At 31.7% G+C, this 18,426-nt stretch overlaps 2 protein-coding genes and 2 pseudogenes across 2 annotated transcripts; 3 read left to right on the top strand and 1 right to left on the bottom strand.

Moving 5' to 3' along the window:
* The first annotated feature begins 7,174 nt into the window (after positions 1–7,174).
* LOC107473144 (uncharacterized) lies at positions 7,175–10,316 on the top strand. Its single transcript, XM_016092690.3, has 6 exons — positions 7,175–7,681; positions 8,254–8,413; positions 8,679–8,866; positions 8,949–9,072; positions 9,366–9,496; positions 9,877–10,316. The coding sequence occupies exons 1-6, from the start codon at positions 7,430–7,432 to the stop codon at positions 10,006–10,008; spliced, it is 987 nt and encodes a 328-aa protein (XP_015948176.1). The 5' UTR covers positions 7,175–7,429; the 3' UTR covers positions 10,009–10,316.
* A 394-nt stretch (positions 10,317–10,710) lies between these two features.
* Positions 10,711–11,598, top strand: LOC107473146 (NAD(P)H-quinone oxidoreductase subunit S, chloroplastic). Its single transcript, XM_016092692.3, has one exon. The coding sequence runs from the start codon at positions 10,772–10,774 to the stop codon at positions 11,450–11,452; it is 681 nt and encodes a 226-aa protein (XP_015948178.1). The 5' UTR covers positions 10,711–10,771; the 3' UTR covers positions 11,453–11,598.
* Positions 11,599–12,057: 459 nt separating this feature from the next.
* On the bottom strand, positions 12,058–16,582 carry LOC107473145 (disease resistance protein Roq1-like; annotated as a pseudogene).
* Positions 16,583–16,771: 189 nt separating this feature from the next.
* Positions 16,772–17,449, top strand: LOC107473147 (uncharacterized; annotated as a pseudogene).
* Positions 17,450–18,426: the final 977 nt, after the last annotated feature.

The raw sequence follows: 18,426 nt of genomic DNA, 5'->3' as shown, positions 1-18,426 counted from the left end.
TTAAATACATACCTAAATAAAAAAGTTAATATTTCATATATTATATATAACTTTTTAAATAAATTTTACTTTTACAAATATTTTGATAAAAAATTATATGACATAATAATATATTAATAAACGTAGTTAGTTAATAAATTTTAAATATAATAATCTAATTATTTGTCCAAGTAATATAAAATAAATTTTAATTATTTTATATTTTTATATTATAGCTTAAAATATTATTTTAATATTATAAAAAATTTACATAATAATTAATTTTAATGAATAAAAAATTTATATTTTTTGTATTTATTTAATTTATATTTTTTAGAATAAAAAGTTTCTACCTTTATATATAGTAAAATATGTGATAATTTTCTTAATATATGTTAGGGGTGGCAAAACGGGTCGAGTCTGTCGGGCCGACCCGCCGAACTCGCTAAAAAAGGTGGGTCGGACTAGGATTTGAAACCGGCCAAATTAAAAATATTTGTCAAACCCACAAAATTTTTATGCACAATTTTTTATAATATTAAAAGATTATATAAAAATGATATTTTAAATAGTTATACTGTAATAGATTTAATATGTTTTCTGATTTTAATGTTATTATATGATTATAATTATTTAATATATAAAAAAAATTACTAAATAGTATATATATACAGGGGTGGCAAACGGGCCTAAACCCGTCGGGTCAGCCCGCGTAACCCGCCAAAAAAGCGGGTTGGGCTGAAAAATTGGGACCGTCTAACTCGCACCGCTTAAACCACGGGTTTTGTCGGGGCGGGGTGGGTTTCCCCGCCGGGCTTATTATTTTTAGCAAGGGGTATTTTTACAATTTTTTTTGCCAAAACCCAACTTCCCCCCACCTAACTTACAAGAGAATGGAGATGAAAATTGTGTGTTTTGGATTATATTTATTTTGTTTTAGAGACAATATTTATAATTATGTTTTAGATTATGTTTATTTTGCTTTGGGAACAATATTTATAATTATGTTTTGGATGAAAACTTGGTTTATATTTATATTTATTAGATATTTATAATTTCAAAGACTTTAATATTTGTGAATATAAAAATTATAATTTGTTTATAACTTTTAGAAATTATAATAGTTAAAAATAAAAATAGGAGAGATTTGGCGGGTTATGCCTGCCGTTAGGCGGGGAGGGCTAGGATTTTTGGACCGCCTCATTAGGCGGGGCGGGGCGGGCTTCCCCACTTGCCACATATATATATTAGGGGTGGCAATGCGGGCCGGCTCGCCCATCTAGTTATTTATTAAGTAATATAAAATAAAATTTTAATTATTTTATATTTTTATGTTATAATTTAAAATATTATTTTAATATAAATTTTTAATATTATAAAAAATTTTTGCATAATAATTAATTTTATTAAATAAAAAATACTCATATATTTTATATTTATATATTTTATATTTAGTTATTTAAGAATAAAAGATTTTGTTGTTATTTAAAGTATTGTGTATTAAAGTATTGTTATTTAAAGTATTTATTTATGTACTAGGATATTCTATATTTATTAGAGTCTATCAATGCTCTTGTTTTATATTAGCCTTTGATTTTTATCTAATAAAATCTAATAGTCTATATAAATGTGGCTCATTCAATAAGCACATAATGGTTGAGCTCGTTTTAGACATATCCTATTTTATGAATGTGTTCGTTTATACATGTGTTTAAAATATAATAATTAACTATTGTTGACAATAAGTTAGTAGATAATATATTAGTACCCTATACTTTTTCATAATATATTTGTAGATATCAAAATATTTAACGTATGAATAATTTTTTAGAATAATATTACATAATCAGTGAATATTATTACTTTTGCCCAACAGTTAATCATTAATAATTTATATTTATATTTATAGGCACATAATGCAGTATATAATTTATATTATTAGAATTTTACATACATAAATTAATACATGTTGCACTAATATTTTTTAGAATTTATACATATAAATTAATAAAATTTATTTATAAAAGACAAGTTAATGTTTATGTAGGTCAAATGGCCAAAAATATTAAAAATTACTAACCTTAAGAATTTCTCAATTTTTTATAAGAGAAATACTGAGAGCTATAAAAATTTATTATTTTTATCATCACTTAGTTCTCAATTTTTTTAGTTTAATTTTTTTAGTATAATAATTCATAATATATTTTATTCCATACTTTTAAATACTGATAACTAACTGATGATAAAAAAATAATAAATTCTAATATCTCTCTAGTACTTTTTTTTTAAATATTGTGAAAAAACAAAATTGACCTAGTTAAATCCATAAAATTAAAAAATTTAAAAGTCTCTAATCTCAATTGCGATTTAAGTTATATCGAATATAATAAAATAATATATTTATATTAAAAAAATATATTTAAAAAAAATTGTGTTTCATTAATTTAAAATAATCACTACAAAATCGAATTTGATCGATTTACAAAATCTTTTAAATTTTTCTAATTTTTAATTGGTTTATTAACAATTATTTTTTATTCTAAATCGGACTGATCTAATAATGAGTTATCTATTAACCGAATCATTCACTTTATATTTTAGAATTATGATAAACTTTGGGTATATTAATTATGTAAATAATTATTTTAAAAAATAAATGTGACAATTATAAAATTATACACTATTTATGCATTAAAATTAAAATCTAAATATACAAAAAAAATTACATTAACAAACGTCATAATAAATATAGTTGCTATGAAATTTTGAAAGTATTTGACAACACAAATCTTTGAAAACAAATACAACAAATTATAACCAAATACCTACTTTAATTCAAAAACCTACTTAACTTTAAAAATTATCTTTAAAATTAGAATAAATGCCCTTTTCAGTCTCTAACTATTTGTCCGGTAGACTTTGCACCCTCTAACAAATATAAAAATCCAAATCAATCCCTATCTACATTGATATATGTGCGTTCCAGTTCCTGCAATCGATTTCGAACAGGTCACTTGCTGATGTGTTAGTAATTTGTTTACGTGAGTTTCTCTCCTTCATAATTGAGACAAATCGCCCCATGAACTTTTGTTGAAACGTTACGTTTCATAAAGAGGCGTTATCATTTGGATGTTCATAGTTGTTTAGAATTTTTTTTATTCTTTATTGTCTTCGTTGCGTGTAGAGTGAAGATAAGGACTTTTCTCCTGAAGAAGAATATGGCTACGAAAGTCAGAGACTCTTCTTCATGAATCGTGGAGAAAAGCAGTGAAGATGGGAAGATTTTGTGCTGGAGTCCGACTTTAAGTTCCACTGAAAGTATAAAGAAAAAGGCAAAACAAGACAAGAAAATATTTGTAGTACCCAGATGTCATTGTGGCACATATATTATTTGAATCTAACGATGCAGAAAATTCAAACAAGCTTTTTTTTATTGCTCTTATTTTAAGGTAAAACATTTTTCAATTTTAGTTTTGTTTCAAAATTCGTTGCCATTACCATGGAGTGTTATTTGTTGCAGACTGCAACTCCACATTGCAAATACTTCTTACCTTGATGAATATGTTGGGTCATATACACATAAAGCAGATGCCAATCAGAATGGAGTGATTGAAAATTTGAAGAAGATGGAGAAAAGATTGGAGGCATTGGAAGTAATGATGGCGAAGCAGGGAATTAAAAAAATATTTGGAGGCAACACTAAATACAGAATTTTAACCACTTTTTTAATTAGAATTGTAGTTACACTTATAATTTCATCAATTTTCAGTGGATTAATTGAGAAAAATGTGAATTTAATTTAGTGTGCAAAGTTATGTAAATAGAAGATAACTACTTAATGTATTATGGTTGAAATTCATGACTTGTATGAAGATAACTCATGTTATAGTTATTTACTCTGATTTAGTGATAATTTATTTCATTTCATGTAGTTATTAGAATTTAAAATAGTGTATTGAGATATTATCATATTGTATTATTATGTAATTGTGAAACACATGTCTATGAAAATAACAATGTAAATATTCAAATATGTGACACATTTGGAACTGCACTCCAAATTATGAGAGTTTCATAAAAATTGAAACCAATATATAAACCGATTTATTGATTCACACACCAAAGCATGAGTGTTTCACAAAAAGCTGATTCTAAAATATGAACAGCTCCAGAGTTTCACTTACAAGACCATGTGTGTTTTTGCAACTTGATACTAAAATAAATACCAAAAAAAAATGACAGTATCTCTAAATCAACCTTGAGTATTATGTAGACTTTAAATCAGAACCTAATCATAACATTAAAATTAACCAAAATAACTAAGATAGAGTCTCCCCTAAACCAAAGTTTTACATTTGCTAAATAGTAAAATATCCATTTAGCAGGTTCTTTCACTGTTTTTTTTGTGGAGGCTTGGTTTTTAGAGTTGGAATGAGCTTGAAGAGCCTTGATGAGGTCTTAGTGCTAGCTGCTGTCAAAGTTTCATTGGAGATTGCATGAAGAGAGGTTCTTTGCAAGTCTTGTCCTTCTGGTTGGGCTTAGACATTATGAGTAGGTTCGTTGGGCTGGAGGACTTGGGAGCCTTCTGACACTTTGTTTGGGCCTAAACCTTAGAGCTGCAGAAGGGGGCTGAGCCTTTAGAGTCTGAGTTGTGGCCTAATTTATTGGAGCAGTTTGATCAGTTTCTAGAACCTGGTAAAACAATAGTGAATCACATATGGACTTCAAAATTGCATCTTTTATGTTAAAAAAAAAAATCTAAGAACCATGGTGTGTCTATTTACCTCTGCGATTGGGGCAATTTGTGAAATGTTTATCTCATTTGGCTCTACGTAAGGTCTCTTTGGCATTTTTTTCTTGTTTTTTCTAACCTTATCCTATATCACAGAAACATATTCTACAGCCACATATGTTTACAAAGATTAACTTATTGTGAATACTCAAAGACAACCCAAAATTTACACAACTTACAAAATATTGGTCTAAAAAAAAAAACTTATAAGAGGGTCCATATTAATAGGTTTAAGTCCAGACAAATACATCCTTCAAGTCCTTTTTAAATCTTGTCATACTCGAAAATTGCATTCCAAGTTCAAACTGAACCTCTCCATATTCATTTTCTTTATTGAAATCAAGTCCATGCATATTCTTGCCTTGATTTCCCTTTTACCCTATACTCCCAGTGGAACTTAGAGTCGGACTCCAGCACAAGTTCTTCCCAACTTTACTGCCTTCCTCTACGGTTCGTGAAGAAGAGTCTTTGACTTCCGTAGCCATATTCTTCTTAAGGAGAAAAGCCTTTATATTCACTCTATACACAACGAAGACAATGAAGAGTAAAGTAAAAATTCTAAACAATTATGAACAACAAATGATAACGCCTCTTTATGAAACGCAACGTTTCGACAAAGGTCCAGGAGGCAATTTGTCTCAATTATGAAGGAGAGAAACCCACGTGGACAAGTTACTGACACATCAGCAAACAGGGACGAAGCTTCTTAGGTTGTAGGGAAGGCAGTGCCCTCCCCCCAGAAAAAAATTTTTGTTTACAAGAATAATAAAAAATCAAAGAGTGCCCCCCTAAAAAAAAGTAGGTCTCCCCCTTTTGGAAAATATATGCTATCCATAACTCGATTCAAAAAATAGTTTAGAAAGTAGTGTGTTATTTGGGTTATGAATAGTGGGTCATATACTTAGTTAAAAAAAAAGGCTTAATCCATATTAAAAATGAAGAATCTGAAAAAGCAATAAGAAGAAGTCAACAAACCACTTCTTTCATTCTTTCCTCTTCTTTCAATTAGAAAACAAAATATCACTCCATATTTTCATTATCATTACAACTTAGAAGATAGCAAGTAATCTTTGGTCTTCCATTATCATCTTTCATTCTTTCTTTTGTAAGTTATTTATTTTATTTGTTTTTATGAATAATTTATATATTTATATATTTATTTATTTATCTAGTTTATAATATTGTAATAATAATTTAGGTTTTTGAAAAAAATTGAAGATGATAATCATGTAATTATAATGTTATCCTTGTATTATTTTTTAATTTTTTTCTCATTATTAATCATTTACATTGAGAAAGAAATTCCAACTACTTTCAATACAGATTCAATAATAGATAACTTTGAATCAAAGAAAAAGCGTCGAGCTCAATTATCTATGTAAGTTGTAAATTTTAATTTATTTCAGTTCTAATAATATTGTTACTAATTTTTTTATTGCATAAGTTATGGTTGTGATTTAAATTATTTACATGAAGGTTGAAGCATAATACATTTTTTAATAATTTTGCAGGAAACGTTTAAAAAGGAATTGAATACTATTTGAAGATTCTAAAAACAAGTATGTAACAACTTATATTTACAATATTTGAAATTAGTTTTGAGATATTTGTATTTAATTATTTTAATATACAATATGTTCAGTTATCTTATAAAAAGTAATTTTTAAGTTTTAGTTGTTATTTTTAATTAAAATTATATATAGAGTTATTTTTAACTTTTTTTTGTTAAAATAAAAAACTAAAAAGAATATTGGCCCCTGGTAAATATTGTCTAGCTTCGCCCCTATCAGCAAGTGACCTGCTCGGAATCGGTTACAGGGATTAGAACTACATATATCAAAGTAGATAGGGACCGATTTGAATTTTTATATTTGTTAGAGAGTGCAAAGTCTATCGAACAAATGGTTAAGGACCAGAAAGAGCATTTACTCTTAAAATTATTATGTATGTAAAAAAATTTTCTTTAAGGATAGGAAGGAACTCTAATAAATATTAAGTGTAATATTTTTTTTAAGATTTGTACTTCTTGATATGATTAAGCAAATGGTTTTTTTTTCTAGTATTTCTCAATTTAGCAAATTAAGAATTAATTTGTCATAAATCAGAGTTCAATTTAAGGGTTTGTCGTTGGTCAATACATTACTTCATATATAAAATAGGATTCAAATTTCTTTAACACTTATTTAAGTGGACTAGTGAACTAATCACTAAAATCTAATTTGGTTATTTAAGCAAATCTAATTAATATCCACTATAACAAATTGATAACCCTTTTTTAAGAATTTTTTTGGACGTGTTTTCGAAGAGTTTGAGGGTCTCCTTTCTCCTTAGATTGCTTAGAAATTCTATTAAATGCAATGAGTTTCTTTTATATTTTTGTACATCAAGAAAAGGAAGTTCCATGAGTTTTCTTTTGTTGGGCCACCAAATCTAACCCAATGCAGAGAAGATGAAATTCATTTTCTTAGGGTCAATTTTCATCAGCTTCACCAAATTGGTTGTGTGAAAAACATTAGTAGTGATTGCAATTTGCAAGCGACAACACAAGCATGTGTAACAGAACAACGTTAACCGTTCCAATGCTACAAATATAAAAACGAAGCAGCGAAAAACTCCAAAAAGTTTGCATTTGGAAGGAAACTCCCCAAAGAGAGAAAGATGGGTAAGAAGAAGGTTCTTGTTGTGGGAGGAACTGGTTATCTTGGTCAGCATCTCTTACAAGCCTATTATGCTTCTTCTTCTTCTTCTGATACCAATGGAAATGGAGTCTCTTCTTTCGATCTGGCATTCACTCATCACTCTACTCCTCCGCCAAAGCTTCTTCTTCATGCCATTCCCGGCTCCATTCCTTTCCAAGTTGATTTGAAAACTGGCGTTGGATTTGAATCCATTTCCAATGCATTTGGTCAGGTTTTCATTCACGCTGCTCTGTTCTCATTACTACTTCCTTTGCTGAATTTTGTTGTGTTAAGGGTTTATTTCAAAGTTGGGTGTAAAATTAGATTTTGTTTTGATTTTGTTCTCCAGTTGGGTGGCATAAAAACATGATTTTGAAGAAATGATTCTGATATTAAGTGATCTATGTTTCCTAGTGGAAAAAAAATGATGATAATTTCTCCCAAAATCAATTCTTGAGGAGGGGAAAAAACTGTTCTTGTTGATTAAAACAAAACATTATCTCAATTGATCAAATTGGTTTTGGGAGTAGACACTAGAAAACCAAATACATGTGAACAGTTTTTGGTATTTTCAGGCATCTTACATGAATCAAAAAACATATTTTGATATGAACCATGGTTCTCTAGACTTGTTTATAGCTGATTTATAGCAATGATTTGAGGATATTGTTGGCCCTAAATAGAAAACAATCAGACGAAAACATAAGGAAGAAGGATCTTTAGCTACCATTTCAAAGTATTTATATAGTGTATTGTGCTTCATTTCATTTGGGACTGAAAATTCTGCCACTTCTTGAATTGCAGCCCGATGTTGTTGTTAATTGTGCTGCCATGTCGGTACCTCGTGCTTGTGAAACTGATCCTGATACTGCACATGCTATTAACGTGCCGTCAGCTCTTGTAAATTGGTTGCAAAGCTTTAAAGAGAAAAGCAGTCTTCTCATTCATCTCTCAACAGATCAAGGTAAGCCGAAACCACATTATAAAGATGAAGATGAAAGAGATGAAGTATAGAACTCTTTGTCATTCTTAACTAAAAACTACTATCATGATTTTTCAATGTCGGAAATTTTGGCCGTGAACAGCATACAAATGCATGCTTTTTTTCCTTTTATTCTTTTTGCATAAAATGAAGTGAATGAATCATTTCTAGCATGCAATTTCTTTCTTCATGAACTATTGTGTTTTCAAGTATTAGCTAGGTTATAATTTATATTTCTTCTCATCAGTTTATGAAGGGGAAAAGTCCTTTTACAAGGAAGAAGACATTGCTATTCCGGTAAATGTTTATGGTAAAACTAAAGTCGCAGCTGAGCAGTTCATTTCCGAAAATTACTCGAATTATGCAATTTTGAGAAGCAGTATCATATATGGACAACAAACAGTCTCACCTGTTCCAAAATCTCTTCCAATTCAGGTGGATATGCAGTATGTGAACTTTGTATGTTATTAATTAATAATTACTTGATGTTATTAATTAAATCTATCTCTTGATGCAGTGGATGGATGGTGTCCTTGCTAAAGGAGAAGAAGTGCAGTTCTTTCACGATGAATTCCGTTGTCCGATTTTTGTTAAGGATCTTGTAAATATGATACTGGCTTTAACAAGGTTATGGATATCAGGTAATAGGAGTTTTAGAACCAAAGCTTATATATTGATCAAAATGTTTTTTAAGTAAAAGAAGATCAATGAGAGATTTAGGATGCCATTCTGAACATTATATTGGAGAAGAGTTACTTCCTATCTATGAAAATTATTCATATATTATAACTGATTTACATATAAATACAGAATTTCATGTAAATATGATTTCCCTGGCACTTTCATTTTCTTTTAGCCCTTTTCAAATGCTCTCCTTATACTTTTTAAACTAATTTTGCAGCCATGATTTCTACTTTTCTGATTTTTTTTCCAGAGGATAAGCAAATACAATTGCTACTCAATGCTGGTGGACCTGATCGGGTATCGCGAGTTCAAATGGCCGAGGCTGTTGCACAGTTTAGAGGCTATGACGCCTCAAAAATCAAATCAGTGTCTGCCTCGTCGGTATGTAATCCACTTCATTTTATCACAATTTTCTGATGTAATTAGTAATTGTTTATTGACATTATCCCTGTGTAGATGAGAAAATATTAACCTCCTTATTGCTAACCGTTAATTTCAGACCAATGTATTCTGATTCTGTTTCATGGACTCTGCTTACTTGTTTTCTGTTTTCACTTTTTCCATCAAAATATCTTTATTTGAAAAAAGAAAAAATGAAAATGAAAATAGGAAACAAAACCAAAAATCAAACTACCAAAGATTGTCCTTGAACTTTTGATGCCATTTGAGAACTTCTTAGCCTGCCATGGTATTTTTAACTTCTTTCTCTTTACCATTAAGTCCTCTTCTTGAGATGGCATTGAAATATTCTTATTTTTCAGGTTGATAGAGGTGTGAAGTCCCCATCTGACATATCAATGGATATTACTAGATTGGTTCAAACACTAAAAATTCATCCTGTTTCATTCAAGGATGGTGTCAGATTAACGCTTGAAGCTGAAGCGAAAAATTGAAGCAACAAAGATGTTCAATGATCCCTTGTTAGCATTTTGAGTATTGTTGCCATAAAGTGAAAACTATGCTCTCTCAGCTCTCTGCCTCTCTTACTGGATTCTGAATGTTGTAAACTAAACATAGGTAAATTCTTGATAAATTTAAGCCAAGCAATTTGTTGTTGGGCATTGAGGGAATTAGTAAATGAGAAGTATTAATTTGTTTGTCAATGTATTATTTTTCAATTTTTGAAAAATAAGTTGTACTGAAATTTGTTCATGTGTTCTTGCATGTATCAAAAAATATATATTGAACCTGAGTTGCTAAATACATGTCAAGTGAAGACAAATGTTTTTATGGTTCAATTATGCAAGACTTCTCAATGCTCATTATGCACTGAAAAAATATATAAATAAATAAAAGGGGTTGAAGGGGAGGAATTTCAACTTATGATGATGTTTAGATTTTAGTTTCTATTACAAATTGAATCTTATTAATTTCATATGTCTAACAAAAGTTATAGTAAGTTATATGTTAACAACTTAACATCACTTTTAACCTTAAACTATGACTTTATATTACTATAATCCGGACATAATAAACTTTGAGGTCAGAAATAAGTTTGCTGAAGAAGTTTTTCTGATGTTATTATTATTCTTTACAAGAAACAAAAAACAAGGATAAGGGCTATCCAATAAGAACCCTTGTGGTTGGAATTAAACCAAGAATCTTTTTCTCTCCCTGACATCATTCAGTTCCCTCTTCCTCATCAAACTGTTAAGAATGTCTTCCACCTTTGTTGCTCTTCATAGTTCTCTTCAATCCCAGTTTCTAGGCCAAGATGGCCTCACCCATCTCTACCATTCCAAATCCACCATTCACACAAAACCAAAAGCATACAAAGTATGTGCCAAATTTGACATGCTGCAAATCATGGGAGGTAGAGGACTATGCAATGGAGAAGAAGGCCTTATACAAGAGTTGAAAAGACAAGTTGAGAATCCACCATCACCATCATCAACAGAACAAGAACAAGAGAATTTAGCACTGGCCAATGTTGCAGCAGAAGATGGTTTTGAGAAAGAGTTGATGGGGCTAACAGGTGGCTTCCCCGGTGGCGAAAAAGGCTTGAAGAAGTTCATCATGGAGAACCCTCCTCCTAAAAAAGGTGATGGAATCCAAAGCTTGAAACTTTCGATGGCGAAGAAGCCAAAGCCACCGGAGCTTCCTCTTCTGCTTCCGGGAATGATCGCTATTGTGAGCAATCCGAATAATCCGTATTACATGTACTGTGGCATTGTTCAAAGGATCACTGATGGAAAAGCAGGGGTTCTGTTTGAAGGAGGGAACTGGGACAGGTTAATCACATTCAGGCTTGAGGAATTGGAGAGAAGAGAAAAGGGTCCTCCAATGAAGAATCCAAAGTCTTGTGTTCTTGAACCGTTTCTTGAGAAGAAATCATAATAGTATCTTCCATCACCTCCTCCTTGTTGTAAAAGCATGTTCTCACTTTTGTATAATATATGTATATAGATATGCTTTTATTGACAATTTATCTAGAGGGTGTTCTGTCACCAAGAATTTGAATTGGAAGGTTGAGTTCTGAATCATCAAGGTTATCTTACATTTATTCTATAAAAAGTCGAACTTCTATGCATAACAAAAGTGAACATGTACATATTGTATTGCACTAATGGTGCTTTCATCTAAAAATCGACCTCCTCCTCAATAAATAAATCACCTTCAATATTAAATACTAAATAGAACATTCTTTTCTGAACATGTCATTATATTTCTGACCTGTTCTAAATATAACACTAAATAGTAAATGTATTAGTTGTTTCAAATAATAAAAATAATGAGTAAATATCGTTTTCACCAGAAATAGTATGAAATTTGTTTTTTCAATTATTATTTAGATAATAAAATTTGATTGTGTAGAAAATTATCAAATCAAATTTGTACTAGGTAAAATACAAATGTAAGTTCTTAGCTAGAAGTTAGAAATAAGGACCAATTTTATTAGCTTGTTTGAAATTTCTTTCAAATTAAAGAATACTATCTAATTTATATAGATGTACTAATCTCCTACTTACAATTTACATAAAAAAAGAAATTTGTTCTTTGAATTTAGCCGCAAAATTATATTTATCTATCTTTAGTTTTCGATCAATTTTTCCTGTTTATTACAATATTCGGAAACAACCTTATATGTTGTGCCTGCTTTTCTTTTCTTCTCATGTGTTTTTGAAGTGCTTTGCTTTGGTAGTAGCAGCGGAAACTATTCTTGCAGTAGGGAGATAGATATAATAGGATATCATGCATGTCCCCATGAACGGTGCTTTGCTTTATTGTTCCTTCTATGCTTCTGTTTTGGCCTTCACTTACATGCTTAGGATCATATGGCATGTGATATTTTAGCTCGAATGAAACCTCAACGTGATTCTCTTCATCCTTGGAAACGGAAAACACTCTTTTGACAGCACCCTCCTCAATCAGGCGTTGAAGGTCACCCAGAAAAATAGTCAGACACAATTTCTGCGCCTCAGAAATGATGTAGTCACATGAAGAACTGAATTGGTTGATTCCATTGATGACCACCGAGTATCTGAACTCACACACTGAACTATGCATGATGTCAATGTATAAAGAAGGTTCTGCAATAAGCAAGATTGTGACCTTTGGAAATCTTTCACGAAACCAAAACGAAACAGATGATCCACTCCCAAAATGGACGTGTCTTTCAGGCAAAACAATGCCGGGTGGATATTCTTGGATAACATTGTAGTCAATCATCGTTATACAATATGCTTTGGCAAAGGGAAGCAAAGATCCCTTATCCACTAAAGAGGGAGATACGAACACTTTTGACATCACGGCTTCTTCAGCTTTGTCTGGTTCATACAATCGATATCCTCTACCCTTGTAATCAATCAACACCTCAAGTTTGGGTAATAAACTAATGCTGACTGGAAGTTGGTTGAGATTTTTGCATCTCCTCAGGGACAGCCATTCAAGCCCAATCAGACGGTGGATTGAAAATGGCAATTCTTTTATGGCAGTGTGGTCCAAATAAACCTCTTTGAGGTTTTCCATTTGTCCTAGTACTTCTGGAAAACTCTCAAGACTTGTGCACCACCTTAGGTCTAGAGTCTCAAGAGATGGCAAATTAATGGCACTTACAAAACTTTGGAGCTTGGAGCATCCTTGAGCACTCAACAAAATTAGTTTCTTAAGAAATCCAACAGAATAATGAACTTCAACTAAATTGGTGCAATTATCAAGACACAATGCCCGTAAGTTTGGGAGTCCAAAAAGGCCGGGTACTTGTCTTAACAATTTACAATCTTCAAAATTCATAAAACTCAAAGAACAAAACACCTGCAGAACAAAAACAAGAACTGTTGAACTAATATAAACAAATCAAGAGCCATGACAGATATCACAATAGTATGAAACAATTACTACCTTGAGTGGTTTGTCGAATTTAAGGCAGCTACTAATCATGCTGAGTATGGAGAGCTCGGTAGGATTAAAACCAGATGGTAAAGATGTTGATGGATATCCGACCCAATCCAAAACACGTAAACTATCTGGGAGATGTTTGGGACCTGTAGAAAAGTATGCATCCCCAACAATAAGAACTCTAAGATTCCTCATCTTCTGGAATGCATTCCCATTCCAACACCCTTTTTCTGTCTGCTTGAGTTCAAAATTATGACTTCGACTTTATCGGTTCCCTTCTCAAGCACCAAACATAACCAAATCAGAACATTGTCAGAAAAGAAAAGGAAAACAAAATCAGGAAGAATCCAACATACCGTATCATTTTGCAAAACATAAAAAATATCCTCATCAAACCACAATCTACTACGTTTGCCAGGCTCAGAAGTAGATTCCTGTCTAACAATTTCTCTACCCATGTCCTGAATCAAGCCATGCATTCTCAGACAATCATTTCTATCAATACTCACAAGAGATTTGTCAACCAAAACTCGAATGCCATGTTCTGGGTGGAAACCATGTGCATGTAGCATTCCTCTGACATAGGACATTTTGTATTTGTTGAAGAAACAAGCAATGTCAAGGAAAATATTCTTCTCATCTTCCTCCAGACCATCATAACTTACCTTAAGTATTTCATTAACCTCTGTATTAGGAATTCTTTCATATTTATCTAATGCAGACTTCCATTCGTCAATGCCTCTATTATACAAGTTGGAACCAATTACTTGCAGAGCTAAAGGAAGACCACCGGCATACAACAGGACACGGCTTGAAATATTTGCATAACCTGGATTAACTTTGTTGCTTTTGAAGGCATTCCAACTGAACAATTCAAGTGCATCTCTTTTACTTAACTCTTTAACCTCATAAAACTCACTCACCCCATGAGCACTTAACAGATGCTTGTCTCTAGATGTGATAATGATTCGACTACCAAAGCCAAACCAATCATTTCCTCCAGCAATTGCCTTTAACTGTTTAAGATTGTCCACATCATCAAGTACCAATAGGACCTTCTTTCTTTGGAGCCTCCTTTTTATTAGTGGAATCCCTTTATTGACACATCCAATCTTAATATCTTTCTCTCCAAGTATTTCAGAAAGTAGTGTTTCCTGCAGTTGTACAAGGCCATGCTTATCAATCGCCTTTTCTCTGATGTCCGCAAGAAAACACAAACCATCAAATTGGTCAGCGAGCAGGTTATACACAGCTCGTGCAATTGTTGTTTTACCTATTCCACCGGTCCCACAAATTCCGATCATCTTAACTCTCTCATTAGAGCCAATTTCCATAATAGATTTCACTTGAAGCACCGGTGATCCTAGCCCAACTGGGTTGTCAGCAACATGTAAAGGAGTGTGATTGAGCTTTTTGGAGACAGTGCTAATGATTTCTTTAATAAACTTATATTCTGATTCAGACCTGCACATTGTAAAACTTCATGCTAAAGCTTATGAAAATGAAAAACACTAAGAAAACAACAAGATTTTTTATATAATAATACATAAATATAAAAGGATAGTGTGATTGTGACTGGTATGGTACCCCTGTATGAAATGCGAACCAGACAAATTAGCTGCTTCAAGCAAAGCATTCCTCCACTTTTGCACCTTGCCCTTGTCATCTTGGTACCTTTCTTCATGTTTTGCTAAAGCCTCTGCATAACTACCTCTCTGATGTCGAACAACGGATGGATCCACATCATAAAAAATAGGCCAAACAAGTCGACCTTCTGCTTTCAAATGCTCAAGAATTGCGACAAGTTCATCCAAACAATAAGTTGAGGACGCATAGTTTTCTGAGAAAACAACTATGGCGGTCCTAGATTCTTGAATTGCTTTGAGAAGGGATGGCTTAATTTCTTCTCCCTTTCTAAGGCTTTCATCATCGATGAAGGTGTGTATTCCCTTTTGATCCAAAGAATGGTAGAGGTTACCAGTAAAATTGTGGCGGGTATCTTGCCCTCTAAAACTGAGGAAAACATCATAAGTCCACTCACCGGTGAAGGAAGATGATGATATTTCTGCAGGCTGTGCCATGGGTAATTACAGTAACTGCAAGAGCAAGAACATGATTAATTCCATTGAATGAGAGAAAATTAATTAACAAGCAAGTTTACTTTGAACTTTATGTAACATCTACAATTACAAACTTCTTACATCTAATATTACTCAATTATTTCAAAGATAATTAAAGAATGCAGAATAAGATAACTTTAGGTACTTTGAGCTGATCTTATATTATCTCGCAAACATTTTTGAAACTTTAATAGCTGCTGTATGGAAGATGAGTAACAGAGTCACATAATAATAAAAGCTTACAATTACAATAGCTACTCTTTCTTCTGTTTTTCCTCAAATTAGCTTCTAATCCTTTTAACCAATATTAATTTGAACGATGCAACGTCAGCAAGCTTAACCTATCCTCCAACTGCCATATATCATATCCCATTTCATTACAGAAAAGACGATTTGTAGATTAAAATAAAGGGGAAAAAGAAGAGAATAAGATGATGATGATATACCAGGGTGAATGCCATGCAGGTGATTTTAACTGATAAAGGTCGAATTTTACTTGCGCCTCAGTGCTGAGAAGTGAGAAGCAGCTTGCTTGCTTCTCGGAACCAAGATCAACAACTCATTATTTGAGAAGTTTGCATCGTTGACTAATGACTAGGAAGACTTAATTGGCTAATTAGTTTGCTTTTTCTCCCTTAAGTATCTTCCATCTTTTTTTGTTGAGTATTTCCTCCGAACTTGATCGGTTAAAGACTAATTGTATCGAATCTCTATTTAAAAAGTGTAGCTAGTCATAGTAGTCAATGAGTTACTGCCTAAAAAGTAGAATTTAAACTTTCAAATTTTGATTACGCGAATGAGTGAACTAACCACTCCAACTTGGTTTCAGGATCTTCCATGTTAATTAAACTAACCGGATATCAATAATTTGGGGGCTTAATTTTCGGTGGGGCACCTAAATGCAGGAGCTCCAAGCACCATCCTAATATATTCCTTTTGTGTGGCTGTTATTGTAGCCGTACAGTTACTTTTCTATTTGCTAAATTATCCCATAAGAAATGAAATTAAATATGAGATTTTGCTTTCTTACCATAATTATTAGTTAAACAACGAAGTCTCTATCTATAAAGATAGTTGGATCAAATACTGAGCAACACTAACCTCATTTTCCATTCGACCTTAAGTACTCGTTTTCGTTATTTCATAGCTACTGGAAGATGTTCATTTATGGTTCTTTCTTTGATCCTGCTGTTAATCTTGGGCGCTGCAATCCTCTGTTGCGTTTCCATCGAGAGCTACCACCATGAACGTTCATCCAGTCGTTCCCCGAAAGCGCAACATCGCCATTCAATTCAGTGTTGACGCCGCAGCCGCTTCCGGAAAGAAGCTCCGTCACCTGCCGCACGTCTTCAGCCGCGGCCTGGAGCTACCGGTTTGGTCCGACGCCGATTGCTTTCGCTTCGTTGCCAAGATCGTCGTCGGAGACGGTGGTCCAGTGGAGTTCTCCCTCAACGATCTCGAACTCGATATGTGGAGGTTCTGGCTGCCGAACCAACACGACCGGAGCTTTCCAGCACCGTGTTCGTCGACGGCAGCTCATCGTCATGGTGCCGAATGGCGAAGACGAAGAAGAGGAGCCGACTGAATGGCGAAGATGAAGAAGAGGAGCCGAGGGAGAATGTTGAGGGGGTTAGTCATGGCCTACTGGGAACTGACGTAGAGTTCTTTTTGCTAATTACAACAATAATTTTTCCTATTTTCATAAAGAACCATGTAGCTTGGAGCACTACATATTCTTTTCCCACCAAAGAAACCTCCTAATTTCTGTAGGAAACCGTATGTCAAGGGAAATTCTCTGTCAATTAATCAGGGTTGCTACACATACTTTTTCATTTAAAGTTATCCGCATAGACTTCACACTGACAAAAATCATTCTCACTAAGAAAAACGTAATTAATGAAATTTTAATAACGCAATTTTTTTATCTTTATCTTCTCTTTTTTTTTCTTCTTCCTCCTCTTCCTTTTTTCTTTTTAAATTTCTACAGGTATTTCTTTTTTTCTTTATTTTTTTTGTTATCGTCATCAATAATAACATCAGTATTTTATTAATATTTTTATTCATTTTAATTTTTTCTATTACTATTATTAAATAATTTTAGTTTATTAAATTAGTTAATACTTACTAGTAGCATCAAGTAAATTTTAATTAACACATACATAAATAAACCGGCAATTAACACAAATAAACCGAAATAAATTAAAAAGTAAATTAAAATTATTTAACAAAGACAACAAAAAAGTCAGAACTAATAAAAATATTTTGCAAAATATTGATGTTATTAGTGACGACGATAAAGAAGAATAAGAAAGAGGAGAAGAAAATAGAGGAGAAGAAGAAGGAAAGAAGAATTTGAAAGAAAAAAAAGAAAGAAGAGGAGAAAAAGAATAGAAGAAGAAGAACTTGCAAAAATTTAAAAGAAGAAATGATAAAAGAGAAAGAGAACGTGATTTAAAAAGTTGTTATAACAACTTTGAATAAGTATTTTGTTTGGATGTAGAGTTTTATTATTATTATTATTATTATTATTGTACATTTTAAGAATATTAATCAAATATATTTTATTTAAAATTATTAAATAGATAAATTTTTATATTTTAATATATTGAATATACTGCATAATTAAAAATTTTTATTATTATACTCTTAAAATATATTTTTAAAACATAAAATAACTAAATTTTTATTATTATTTTGATATGAAATGTCTTTGGTTTTAATGTTTTCATATTTATTTCTCTTGTGGTGAATTTTTTACCTAAAGAGTAAAATTTTGAATGAAAAGTAGAATTATTTTTAATTGATAGAAAATATGTATATCATATATGACAAAAAAATTTGTTATTTTTTTTA

Source organism: Arachis duranensis, chromosome 2 (assembly GCF_000817695.3).
Source record: "Arachis duranensis cultivar V14167 chromosome 2, aradu.V14167.gnm2.J7QH, whole genome shotgun sequence".
NCBI lineage: Eukaryota > Viridiplantae > Streptophyta > Magnoliopsida > Fabales > Fabaceae > Arachis > Arachis duranensis.
The sequence above is the reverse complement of the archived record's forward strand: the minus strand, read 5'-3'. Positions and strand labels throughout refer to the sequence as shown.

Coding starts and splice junctions, on each gene's coding strand:
- LOC107473146 (XM_016092692.3), top strand. CDS start 10,772: ATGTCTTCCACCTTTGTTGCTCTTCATAGTTCTCTTCAATCCCAGTTT.
- LOC107473144 (XM_016092690.3), top strand. CDS start 7,430: ATGGGTAAGAAGAAGGTTCTTGTTGTGGGAGGAACTGGTTATCTTGGT. Junction 8,414..8,678: donor TCATCTCTCAACAGATCAAG/GTAAGCCGAAAC, acceptor TCTTCTCATCAG/TTTATGAAGGGGAAAAGTCC. Junction 9,497..9,876: donor AATCAGTGTCTGCCTCGTCG/GTATGTAATCCA, acceptor CTTATTTTTCAG/GTTGATAGAGGTGTGAAGTC.